The sequence below is a fragment of the Falco naumanni genome, chromosome 2 (assembly GCF_017639655.2).
Source record: "Falco naumanni isolate bFalNau1 chromosome 2, bFalNau1.pat, whole genome shotgun sequence".
NCBI lineage: Eukaryota > Metazoa > Chordata > Aves > Falconiformes > Falconidae > Falco > Falco naumanni.
The window spans coordinates 84,999,505-85,013,194 of record NC_054055.1 but is presented as its reverse complement, the minus strand read 5'-3'; the positions used below and the strand labels follow the sequence as shown (position 1 = coordinate 85,013,194).

At 34.4% G+C, this 13,690-nt stretch overlaps 1 protein-coding gene across 1 annotated transcript in view; it reads right to left on the bottom strand.

The window, feature by feature from the left end:
- The window catches only part of CFAP47 (cilia and flagella associated protein 47), a 343,220-nt gene that overhangs the window by 323,158 nt on the left and 6,372 nt on the right, over window positions 1-13,690 (bottom strand). Inside the window, exons 3-13 of the mRNA XM_040584179.1 lie at window positions 12,905-13,020; window positions 10,715-10,853; window positions 8,425-8,653; window positions 7,611-7,771; window positions 6,610-6,740; window positions 5,748-5,983; window positions 4,868-5,060; window positions 2,524-2,737; window positions 1,993-2,145; window positions 355-544; window positions 156-252 (exon numbers count right to left, since the gene is read on the bottom strand). Of these exons, the coding sequence (XP_040440113.1) occupies window positions 156-252; window positions 355-544; window positions 1,993-2,145; window positions 2,524-2,737; window positions 4,868-5,060; window positions 5,748-5,983; window positions 6,610-6,740; window positions 7,611-7,771; window positions 8,425-8,653; window positions 10,715-10,853; window positions 12,905-13,020 (1,859 nt within the window). The remainder of the gene's footprint in view (window positions 1-155; window positions 253-354; window positions 545-1,992; window positions 2,146-2,523; window positions 2,738-4,867; window positions 5,061-5,747; window positions 5,984-6,609; window positions 6,741-7,610; window positions 7,772-8,424; window positions 8,654-10,714; window positions 10,854-12,904; window positions 13,021-13,690) is intronic.

Below are 13,690 nucleotides of genomic sequence, written 5' to 3'. Positions count from 1 at the left end.
GTTTCGGTATACACAGCTACACTATTCAAGTTCTTGCTTCATTAAAAACAAAAAAAGCCCACAAAGTAGTGAAAATTTTCACTTTGCTGCTAAGTAAACAAGTAAGTTGCTTTTAAAACAACTTACACATTTAGTAACCAAATCAAAAATCTTACCAATGAATATTTGATGAAGCTGCTTGGATGTCAAAGTTAGACTACAATCTTCCTTCTCTTGGGTAGAAGATGGCACAGCGCTAAGCCCACTCCAAATCTGTGATAAGCACAAGACATCTCAGAACAGGATCAAAACTCTTATGCTTTTTTATATGGTAAACACATTATGTTTACATTACTACTCAAACATTTAACTTACTTCTTTGATTGAAGATTTAGAACCAATCGGTGCCAATTTTTGACACGTTAATAGGCAATTCTCATCTAAAGGAAGCATTTTGAACTGTAGCTTCTCCTTGTGAAAATCTGTGACTGAGATCTTTGGTGACATAAGCCCTTCAGCTGGTTTAAGGCCTATGCTCACGGAATTATTATGAATATAAAACTGCCTATAGGGGAGGGAAAAAAAAGAATATGGAAATCTACAAGTCTGAGCACTCCGTGTTCTACACATTACACAATTTAATATTTTTAAACATAACAAATAATACTTTAAGTAGGAATATTTCATTATAAAAAAAAACCCAATTACAGAAAATGCCTTAAAAATTCTTTTATTGTTTTGTTTAGGCAAGGATTAATATCTAATGCACATCTGTGGCACTCATTTAGCTAAACAGGCTGCAAGCATTATGACTAAAAAAATATAAATATGATATCATGTCTAAAACACCTCTTAAAGAACAATTAAGTTGCAAAGGCAAGCACCTAAAAGTTAGAAAATGCCAAGATTACAAAGGATCCTTTAATTGTATATGCCTGAACTAGACCATTTATAGCTGAATTTTCAGAGCAATTAACTTTTTTGGTCAAAGTCCAACTCCAATCAATTTCACCTGCAACCAAGATATTTGAAACTTTCAGAGATCTTACACAGATGTTTCATATCAAGTATTCAGAAAATTATCACCATGTTTGATAGTAACAGTGAAATTCATCTGACAACTGAAATTTGCTCTCTTCTTGCTTCTCATGCAATATACTGCGAATGTATGTGTTATGGTCATATAAACAACAGCTCACCCACTACACAACACCAGATCCTTTCAAGAAAACCATACACCAGTGCATGCATAAAAATAAATCCAGCCCAGCAGGCCTTGTCAGAATCATGATGTCTATACACAGAGCAAGGTAAACTGAGATTACAAGAATAATCCACTGACATTATTACTTTTTAAATAATGTGCCCTGCAAATTTAACACTCTTAAGGTATTGCTTCTCTTGCTTTAGAAGCTTGATAGGCTTTTGTTTTTAATAAAACTTTTAAAAGTAGCAGAGCTGTCAGTTCTGCTTTTCCATGATTTTGTTCTACAGCATACCCACCAAATACACAAATTCATGAAGTGAGAATTTACTAAAAGATAAGGCTAGAAGACCAATACAGTCCTTTAATCTTATCTGCTTCATTCCAGAAATTATATCAGAATTTACATACTGAATCCATCACTTTGCGTGAGCTAGACATACTAGCTGAAATTACATACAATGTATTCTATAAAAAGAAAAGAGAATCCAACACAGTCAATGTTGTTTTTCTATTAACCACAACCAACTTTCCTTAAAACTTGGCATCTTATTTTAAGTTCATTTTAATTTCAATTTCCATGCCTCTATCCTGACATTTTACCCAAGAAGTGATCTCCATCTAAATGATTATTTGGAAAAAAAACAGGTTCTAAATGCGTTATAAATGAAGGTCCCAAGCTCACAAGCATTTCAACACAGGACAAATTTAGGTATATGATTGGTACCACTATGTTCATTCTGCAAATATATACACATATTTTTGACATGAGCCTAAAGTATTTATTTATCCTCTAAACAAAGCCTTACCTAGCAGCATCTTTTTTCAAACGACGTTGTCTTGAACTAGAAATGAAGTCTGCATAATATTGCTTATGTGCTTCTTTTGACAGTCTTTCACAGTCAGTGTAAGAAAACTCTGGATCTATATAATTGTATCTCTCAGTCTTTGTGAAAATCGTCCTAAATATTTAAAGATAATTGTAGTTTAACTACATGTGTAAAATGATTCTTGTTAGAATGAAAACATATTGATTTTGCTACATGTATATTTCATTGCAAACATTCTTTTTATCACAACTGATCATTAATATTTGTCCTTCTCAAGGCAACCATAAAAATGAAATATTGAAACTGTAATAGCTGCATTTGTAGTTTCACATAAGAAAAGCAATTCAAGAAATTTATTTGCAAGAGGCTCAAGGTTAAGTAGAATGTAATGATTTTTAAAGAACTTTCAGCCTAAAAAAAAAAATAGCAGTAAACTGGTACATGATCTTGATCTACTCTACAGTATACATAAATGGGTGGTTTTAAATATTATACTGACATAATTTTTACCTGTACTTTTTATTCCATTCACTAGGCCTAATGCTGGCTGTGCGGTCATTCGGAAAAGCTGTCAGTGCATCACCCTTACAATTCCTATTTATCCGGTGAGTATGAAATTGTGTTTGGGTTGATTTAAGTACTGCCACAGGTGCTGTATTGGTGCACTGTCCTGTGCCATCAGCTACAAAATGTCCAGTTTCATTGGAAATCATTGGTGTTATACCTTAAAATTCAAATGAAATGTTACATACACTTTATTAATGCTTCCTAAACAAAAAGAATTAGAAAAATATTTTTTAATTTATACTGTTTCACCCAGCAGCAGAACAGTCACGCACCCCATTACGTTTTCCTCAGACATGAGGGAAGAAGACATTCAGACCATACTAACAGCCAACTGCCTTCCCTAGCCAAGACCACAAACAAATAGTAGAGCCCAAGCCACTACTACTATGTTCAGCTGTGATGCTTTGTCTTGCACATGCACATGACCAAACACTCAGAGCTGCCCCTGTCACAACACTGTCTGCAGTGTCTTAAAGCTTGCTTTAACAGTTGCAAACACAGGCATGATTTTTGACAACGAACTCCCAAGCTATCACAACTGAAAAAGAGAGCTCAGGTCTTTTTCACTGCAGTTTTAGAAAAAAGCATATACATTAAAGAGAAAAATTATGACAGAAACTAGGCTATGTGCTTGCCCACCTCTACTTACATAGAGCTGCACACTTAAGACAGCACTATAAATAATTAAAATTTTCAACTGTCCCTTCCTCCCTCACCTGCAAAAAAATGATGCATTAAACTAAACATATTTGGCTTACCCACTGTAGCCTTACAACACTCTAAAATGGCTACAGAAAAAAAAAAGAAAAAAACCCGAGCTTTCCACTCTCCAGACTATAGGAGTGATGACAACTTCCACTGCCCAGGGAGGCGCAGATAGCAAGAAGCTTCATTCCAGTCTCTTCCCCAGCTCCCCTCCCCTCCCTGAATACAGAAAGAAGTACACATAGCCATCCACAGAAACAGAGAACAGGAAGATATAGAACCCATCTATATAATGATCTGAAAAAAGTCACTTTCACTTCACACTTCAATGAAGCTTAAAAGCAAAATATAGATATCAGTAGCCTACAGACTACAAATACCTCTCATAACCTCTTTATAAACCTGCAAATAGCAGCAGAATGGGGACATTAACAGAGTAAATGGTAGACAACAGCATTTAGAAAAGCTGACTAAACTTGAATACTACATTAAATCTTTGATCCACAGAAACATATTTTAATTGTGTTTTTGAAGCAAGAAAACTGCAGGAGTTCTTGATTCCAACAACAAAACCCAGAAAGTGCCCAGCTTTAGTTTCTCATCTATTCTTGGTTGTCATGGACTTGAAATACCTCCTGAAAGTAGCAGGAATATTCAGTGGCTTATTAACCATTCTGATAATTGTAGAAGGAACAGCATTTTATCCTGACTTTCCAACGACTTCCTCTTTTTATTTCCTCACAATGCTCTCTTTGAAAGAAATGGGCACTGCCTCCCTGTTTTGCATTAGTGAGTACATCTTCAAGTGGGCAGTAGTCAGTTAAGGGGTATTCAAGGTCCCCTCCTTATCTACACACAGAAACTAGATCCACCACTGTACAGGACAGCCCTGTTGCACTACTACTACCTGCAGATGCTATAGCATATTTGATGCTAGAAAAAAGTTACAATTCCCATGATTGGTGTTAAAATTGGGTGACAGGCTTAGACAAATCATCTGTTAAGTAGTTGTTCATGAGACATGTTAAGAATGTGAGGAACAAAGTAGAGATGGATTACTGCATATCCTGAAAGATTCTTTATGCTGGTATAAGCTTCATAGGATGGGAAGAGTCGATGGACATGAGACAGGTAGCAAGGTAGCAGGCTGCATTAACTAGCACATTCATCTGGCAGTTGTAATTTTCAGTCAATAAAGAACACCCCATTATCATTCCTAACTTCTTTCTGTGCTTTACCCCTCTCTCTGCTTCTAACTGAAACATACTAGCACTGTGCAATTGCATCGCTGTCAAAAACCGAAGCCTTTTCTGATTCATAAAAGTTAAATAATCATATGATGAAAATTTATGCTTTAATAGTTTGATTTTTGTTAAAATATGGGGTGGGCGTTACCATTATTTTAGGGATTGGTTCATACTCTTATGAAATATATGTCATACAACTGAGCATTCCTTCAACTCCCAAAGAGATACTATTATTTAAACACCAAACTAAAAACAGTAAAAAATTTCTTTTAAAATGTTAAAAAATGTACTTTTGAAACATTTTATCACTTGTCACTTATATTTTAGCATCTTACCAGGATTAATTTTGAATAATACGTTTTTTCGTTTAGATTTGCACACACCAATAAAGCTCAAATATATTTGGTGAAAGGATTTTGTCGTCAAAACCTGTAAATTATTTTTCTCTAGTCCTGTACCAATGATATCAACAACTTGCTTCACTTCAAGTGTTCCTATTTGATGTGGAGAAAATGAAAATATCACATCCTGGAAAAGAAAAGTTGTTATGAGACATATGAGGCAGAAAACCAGAGGAAAATTTTGTATAATTCCCTGTTTGAGTCATTTGTCTTAATATTTACTTCTAAGATAGGTGTTCAAAACTGGTCTTTTTGGAATTTGCCAACTGCCGCACAAAGTAGCCATATAAGGAAATATAAAACTGCTACACATTAGAACACCACAAAGTCTCACTTGCTCATTTCTGGACAAATTGTTGTCTCATGCCCTGAGTTACAGATTTGTGAAATTATAAATTTTTCCATATTCAAATTAAATTCAGCAATGTTTCTTCCATTAAAAGAAATATTATCTTACTTGAGTATTTGTGATTTACTGAAAGAAATCAAAAGGATCCTGCAAAGGTTTGAGTATAAATACACTCAATATATACTCAATATAAATATAAAAAAACTAAAGCCAGGAAAAACCTGGGTAAAGTTTCTTTAGTACTACAATTATTTTTTCCGAATTTAAAATAATGCTTGTTGCTTTCTGGAGTACAGGAAAAAGCATTAAAAGACTCTACATCAGGAGAAAAAAAACCTATATATTTGGCTAATATTAAATGTCATGGCTACTCATAAGAAATTGGTTTACTTTCAAGAAATTCCTTCATTGACTACTGTAAAGTAATCTGCATATCTACATAATCTAAGAGAAAGAGGTAGTTACCTTTGCAGATTTTTGTTTAATTTTTCCTTTTTCAGGAGAAATGTTAAAGTGAGCCATCTTACGGAAGCTGAATGTTACTGGAAGGAACTTGGATTCATTTTCGAGTGTGCATAGAACTTGTGTTTGTTCACCCAAGAAACAGTCCATAAACTTAATCACTGGTCCTGGCCTAAAGGTTAACATGACAGGAAGCCCAGAACCCGTCAAAGCTAAGACCATGTGATGAGGAAGATGTGCTGCATTAGACAAACACAAAAAACAAACAAAAAAAACCTCACACACCTATTATCTTACAAACAGAAAAGTCATACTGTAGTAGTATGGTTGCAAAACCAAAATAATACTGCAATACAATATGAGTTATAATGTGATTTTCTATAAATTTAACACAGACATGTTTGCTTATGATGGCTGTTAAAATAATGTATTCCCTCATTAAGGAAGTTGAGGATGATCAAGTATGCACTTGAAAATGCACAAAACCGGCATTACCAAAGTGCTGGTTACTTGCAAACGGCTGGGTTGTTCTTTCCGGGGGGGGGGGGGGGGGGGGGGGGGGGGCGGGGCGGGGTATGTCCTCCAAATATTTACATTTCTAACTAAGTTCTAGGTGTTCACTACCAGAAGGTGTATTCATGACACACGATTTCCTCCTCCTTTCTACTCACTGTTTAAAGAGGTTTTGGTGCTTAAGCATTACAGATGTAAGTTACAATAATTTATTTGTATTGAGATAAATAAACTAAACTTGGGTTTCTCATAAAACTGCTGGAAAGGTGAAGAAAGTAAAAAAAACTCAAAATACAGTTTTATCATCCATATATATATTTTTGATGGGGACTATACATTTCTGATAACATACTCATGATTGCTGTGTCACCGTCACTGAGGGCCTGCAGATAGCCACCTGTATTCCCAACAGCTTCAAATCTCAGAAACAGTACATAATCTTGCTTTGCTGAGTCATTCACACCAAAGTTTCTTTTACATTTTCTGCAAGAATCACAATGACTGATTACAAGATTAGGAAAAAAACGACCAAACCCCAACCCTCAGAAAAATCAAGGCTTATTTTTCATCATCCAATCTGGCTTCTTTGCTGTTGGTTACAGCTTGAACAAATTATTATTATATACTTCCTTTCAAAAAATGGAACAGTAACAAATTTAAGCTTAACAATAACTGTATGCTTATTATACTAGTCATTTGATATCTTTTCCAGTCTATTACAGTTCTCTAAACTAATAGTACATGCATAACAATCACTTATAATTAGAGTTTAAGCAAGGGGAAATGGCAAGAATGCATTTAATTTTTCTTTTCCTTATCTGAAGAATAAATGTTCCTTTATGCTTACTTTTTATTTAATGGAATGAAAGCTCTCCGAAATTTTTCAGTCTCTTGGTGATTAAATATATATAATCTTTCATAATGCTGCACGTATACTATATCTTTATGAAATACATGTGCAATAATTAAAAAGCACTTAATTTGACACTGTAGCACTCTCTCAACAATCTTTATAGAGACTCAACATATTTAATGGGAGCTGTAATTAGTTGTCTTGGCAAAATCCAATAAAATTCTTTGTCTTGCAAAACAAGATTAACCAATTCTCGATTCAAATACTTCCTTAATATATTACAAAACATCTCAGAAATAATCACTTCAGACTTCGCTTTCTTATTTGTACTATTACACCAAACAATTTCTTTTAACACATATAAATATGTAAGAAATCATTCAGAAAAATATTTGCAGAAAAATATTCATTAACATAGAATTATTTCCTGTTACACAGCTTTTCATAGAATAGTTTAGACCAATCAACTTGTATGTGTGTGTCTAATTTGAACCACTCACTTTGGACTAAAGCACAACGTAACCAAAGATTTCTCATAAGGTAGCAAGGTTCCTTGATTGGGAATGCACAAGATCAAGGTAGAAACATCTACATCTCTTGTTCTATTTTTCAGGGTTAGGTCTTGTAAAAAAGCATCTGTACTCCTCTGAAGATCTGTCCCCTAAAAAATAATCACAATGTGGAAAAGTTCAGCCTATTCTGCTTCCCCTTCTGTGTTTGGTGGGTTTTTTTCCTACACATACATTTTCATATCTTTCCCAACAAGTAGGAATTCATAACATCAGTAATAGCATTGACATAGTTACATATCACATGGCTTATTAACAGATTTTTAAACAGCAATTTCATGTCAATGTTTTTAATTCCCTTTTTTAAAGATTATCTTCACTCAGGTGATTTCACTGTCCAAGAAAAACAAATGAATCCACAGATGCCTAACATTTCAGAAAACCAAAATATATTTTGATAACTTCTACTAAATAATAAGTAGTCCAGTATGATTTCAAGCAGAACTTCTCAAAAAAAAAAAAAACCAAACCAACAAAACAAAACAAACCACATCTAGGGAACATACTTAACATTGTTAAAGTCAAGATGTTACACAATGAAACAGAAATACCTGAAAAAACTTAATTCCAAGGTTAAACTATTGTAAAAAATTTGTTGGTTGGCCAGAAGTTTCAAAAACCCTACTGATCAGGAAATAGTGTGACATAGTAAATGCTACTAGAAGATTAATGTTGAGAAACAAAAAATGCAAAAGTAGAAACGAAAACAAGTTTTCAACTAAAATAAAAAGCAGAAGTTTCTTACCATCTCTTCTCCAATGGCATTGTCTTCCAGTACTGCTACCCAGTCCATACACTCAGGACTTTCATTGTATAAAGTTACTTGTTCAGTCTTTGAAGACCCGAAGTAAACTGGTCCAAAGTTAATGCATTCCACTACATTTCCACAAGATGCTCCTAGAACTTTAAGAACTTGTTCAACCACAACAGCTTTGATCCATACTTCAGTGCAGCCACGACTTTCCAACTCCACTCTGTCAGCAGGAGTAGCAAGCAGCAACACGTAATGTAGAAAAGTGTTAGAAATAATCAGTTTGGTTTATAATAGAACCTATGCAAAACGGAACCAAATCAGAGCATATAAACCACTGACTTTCCATAGGTAAACTAAGCGGGGCCGGGGGGAAGAAAGTGTACTTGACAATGCGATACCTGGCAGGAGTAGCACTAATTAGGGAGAATCACACATTACATGGTGGAGTTTTGGGGAGCTTTTTGAGTTTCTCCCCTTTTTTAATGTTTGAAACAATAGGAATGACATCTCAAAAGAATCAGAGATGGCCAGAGAACTTCGTATATAGATACCAATTTTGGCACATACTTAGTAATTTTCTCTTAGGCAACTGGAGTTAAAAGTTCATCTGAAGGAAGCATAAAAGAACTGCGGCTGTTCCTGCCTGAATGCTTCATCTTGATACCATAAACAAAGGGGTCATATAGACATTGCACAAATCTTTGTTATTAGCATTCTACTGGAACAAAGCATATTTTTATTTTTTGCACAAAACAAATTAAGTAATATAACTTATTGTTCTAACAGAATCAGCTATCCTTTTGAATAGCCTCTGATCTGAAAAAAAATAATAATTGTTTTCAATAGTCAGATATGTAACTACACAAAGGATCTGGGAGATGATCTCAAACTCTCTAAAGATCATCTTTCAACTTCTGAAACATGATTATGGGATTCTCCAGGGCAGAAAAGAGTTCTTAAAAAAATATATAAAAATAGATTCCACTGAAAAGAATTTTGCTTGCACATAGAAGCAAAATGCTTAGGGAAGGCAGATGGAAATAAACAGGGTGTTTTCACCAAAACTGTACTACTTCTCCAAGTTAGATTCCTGTCAAATATCCATTGTAAGACTTTCAATATTACCCTGGTTTTTTTAAATACAAATATACACACCTGTATACACATATGTTAATATATTTATGCAAGGCTTGACAAGGAAACAAGATTTCATTCAGTCTAAAGACACAGCAGTGACTACTAAGAAATGCCACATTCACTGAAAGAATATGTATAATTTAAGGCAGGAAATGGGTGAAGGATGAAATCTGACCTCTGTAGGGTTACGTTCTTTCAGTTTAGTAAGCAAACTATCTACTAGACAGCAGGAGGCAGTAGCCGTTTAACCAAGGTGGGGTGAAGAAAACAGTGGTGGTAGCCTGGACAGCAAAGGAAAGGCAGAAAGCATGACACTTCACAACCAAAAAGTTGAAACTCAATAATTGAAGAAAACGTATGAACATGTAACTGTAAGGCAAATACAGATATTGTCTTCCTTGTCATTCTAACAGAATTTTTCTCCTTTTGTTGGATTTCCTTTTCCAACAGGCTGCAAAAAGTAAGAACAGAAAGAACTGAACTTTAAGTCATATAACTCAATAATTTGAAAACAAAAACTGGAAACACACACAAAAAAGGAAAAAAACCAACCACACCCTATGCACTATTAAAAGAAAAGTGGATTTGAAAAGGACTTTCCAGATTGCTGTCCATTTCCAAATTATGGCACTTCCTAAAAAGTCTATATTCACCATTTGAAGAGACACAAGGTAGGCATTTAAAAATAGTCTATTCTAAATAGTTAGTGGTTGCAAATGCATTCCGTCCATTTAAAATAAGATACACAAAAGGACATCATAATGTTTCCAAGACTCCTGAAGCACATAGAGCCAAAAGAAAAATAGCAAAGTCACAGAAGCTACAAAACATAAGGAACACTGGATGTGCAGAAAGGTGAAAGATAGAAAAGCTCTTGCTTAATTGTATACAGAGATCTGCAAACATCCCATATCATTACAACTTACAAGAGACCTTTAATAACACAGCCAGGTACACAATTTATGCATCACTGTTCTGTGGAGATAATATATTTCTCAAATTAATATAATAAAAATAAATGTGGAGGATAGCAACCGATACCTAGCAGCTTAGCTTTTTAGATAAACATCCATAATAAAGACTAGAATTAATAATGGACACAAATGTAATTTATAGAGCTGGATTTCTTCAGTCATACACTCACTTTATCACTTCTTCGATGATTCTGGGTACATCTGTGCAGATATCCACTTTAACTGTCTTTATAGATTTTGGCTCTACCACTCCACTGATAGGTTCTATGTTAAGCAGGACAACCCCATCATATGATATTTTAAAGGTACCTAAAAGAAACAGAATAATAAACAGAATGCCACACAACATGAAGTTGTAGATTTATATTCCTCTATTACACATTTGGAATTACAAAACACAAAATGCAGATATTCACAAGCAGTACATTTTCTTATGGAAACAGGACACAGAGTTAATCTTTTTCAAAACTAGTTCTAACATAAAGTAGATCATTATTTCTAGGGCTTCTTTAAATATTACACACATGTTCAATGCCACTTTGCAAGTTGGATTGTAACAAAAAATGTACTCACATTCCAAGCAAAAGTGACTATATCATAAAGTAGCTGTAAGTAACATTTTCTAAGTTGAGAGCTATTTCATAAAAAGCTCTAGGCAGCTACCGTAACCAGAAAGTTCAGTGCATATTGCAGGTAACAATACTTCTCACGAGCTGGCATGTACACAATACAATTTATTGCAGAAGAGAACAGTGAATATTTTGTGGTTATAAAAATAATTTTTAAAATGTGAAACAATTATTAAATGTGCATTTAACCAGCAGCATTAATTATCTGTAATTACATTGTAGATAGGAAGAAAATATTGCAGAAGTTGTAGGAAAAATGCACTGTTTGACCTCAGACAATAGATAATCTCTGATATGAGATCAGAAGCAGGAACAAAGGACTCATTTTGTGTATGGGATGACATGTGAAATGCAATCCTTGAGTCACAGGCCAGCATGCAGCACTTCCTGTTGACATAGTTTACACGCTGCCTGTTAGTGTGACCTGCTGCATTATGATTTACAGTCTACAGAAACACACTTTCAGCAGCTCTTCCTTTGTCTGCCCTCAATACATTCTTCACTAACTACCGCTTTCATTCTAACTTTACATGTGTCCAGTCCTGCAAAACTCCACCATGCAGCCTCCATGTATCATGCTACAGTTTATAATACAACCAGTTCCCATGCAACATGAGTAATTTCACATCATGCAAATTAGCTGTAGATGCATATGTAAAGTAGGTTATCTCCTTTTCCTTATCTAATCATATTTTCTCAAAGTAAGAAGTTAGTATGTACAAGAGCCAACTATGTAAACTACATATTACATCTTTAAGTTGAGCTGTCCAGACAAAAAATACAAACTATTTTTCCCTTACTTTTGGGGTGAAAAAAAATTCTCTTCTAACTAGACAGCCATTTGGGTTTATTTTATTTTTTTTTTAATATTGCAACCCAACTCTGTGTTTCTACAATTGTGTATTTTCTCTTGGTATAATATTCCTTGTGGAAATCTATAAAGCAAATGTTCTCACAACCTTGGCCTAATGCAAACGAAGATACCTTGTGATATAATAAACTGTACAAGTAAGGAACAAAAATAATTAACTGCCTTAAATTTGTTGTTTAACATGCACAGTTGCCACCCTAATTCTGGAGAAAGGTGTCTGCAGCTTTGTTCAATGGAAAAGGCAGTTAAATAGGTTACTCTGATCATATAAGTGTTCTTATGCTCCATTCTCCAATGCTTCTTATACTCCTTAGAAGGGTCCCTCACAGAAGCTGAAGGCTGCATGTTTTGAAAGCTGTATGATTTCAAAAAGCTATGGCAGCAAGGCAAAGGACCTCTCATTGTCTTCTGATAACAAATATGGTTCAACTCCCATCCTGAGGACTTAAGCTCTGAAAGTACAGGGAGTCTGCAGTTGTGTATTTAATAAACAGCTATTGGGTTCACAGACTCACAAAGACAACAAGCAAGAGCAGACATGATTTCCTACTATTTACATTGGGCATAGTAAGCCAGTGAGCAACTGTTATTTTTACATCTTTCAGATGGGACTCAAAAAGAGAGAACCCCTAAAACCTGACAGTGTTCTAAATTCATTTTTCTTCCATAAGCGGAAACATAGTACCGCCTACAGAAGCAATGGGCCATTTATATAACACCTTTAGCTACAATACTCATAAACTGCATAACCCAGAACATCAGTTAATTTCTACTGGGTCACTAAAGTGTTAACCTGCATAAAATTACATTTTTCAAGAAAATAAAATATTTGTATAACTTAACACATACTAAATATTTACCTGAAGATGATCCATGGTTAGTAATACTAATCCCCTTACTAATTATTTTACTGTTTGCAATCACCGCACCAAAATTAATCTCTGACTCAATTTCCAGATAACAGCATGGACTTAATCTGCAGAGAAAAGACGTGGTTATACTTTCCCAAAACTTGAAAATACCTTTGCATTTTTAAAGAACTTTGATTAAGCACTCCAATGGAAGAGAGCTCTCCTTTTCTTCTAGTTCTCCAACCAATGTTTATGCAACTCACTTCAGCAGTATGTTGTATCACAGTGTAGCATATATTAATGACTAATTAATGTAAGAATTAGTCAAAATCAAATGTATACATTTCTATTTAATTTTAAACACTTTATTATAGTACAAAGAACTTTAAATAAAGCTATCTTTAGCTCCATCACAAAGTAAGACCAAATTTAACCTTTACTGTATTTCATCAGCAGCTGTCTAAACTAAAAGCAGAAAAAACATGCATGCCAGTTCCCATTTACAGTCATCTTGGTTTATGGATACTTTATGTGGCTTCAACAAAACTGATTATAACAGACAGAAGTGGATAATGACACAAGTTATTTCTATTATTTATTTAGGAGCCTAAGCCAGTATATGGCGTCACTGTATTGGGTACTGCTTACCCATAATGAAAAGATCAGATTCACTTCAGGCAACTTGTATTTTAAGGGCCCCAATCTCTAATACAATCACACCTCTGATGTCATATAAAACTGTTTGAAATCAATTCGAATTTTACATCAGTACAGCAGTCAACCTCCTCTTAACCA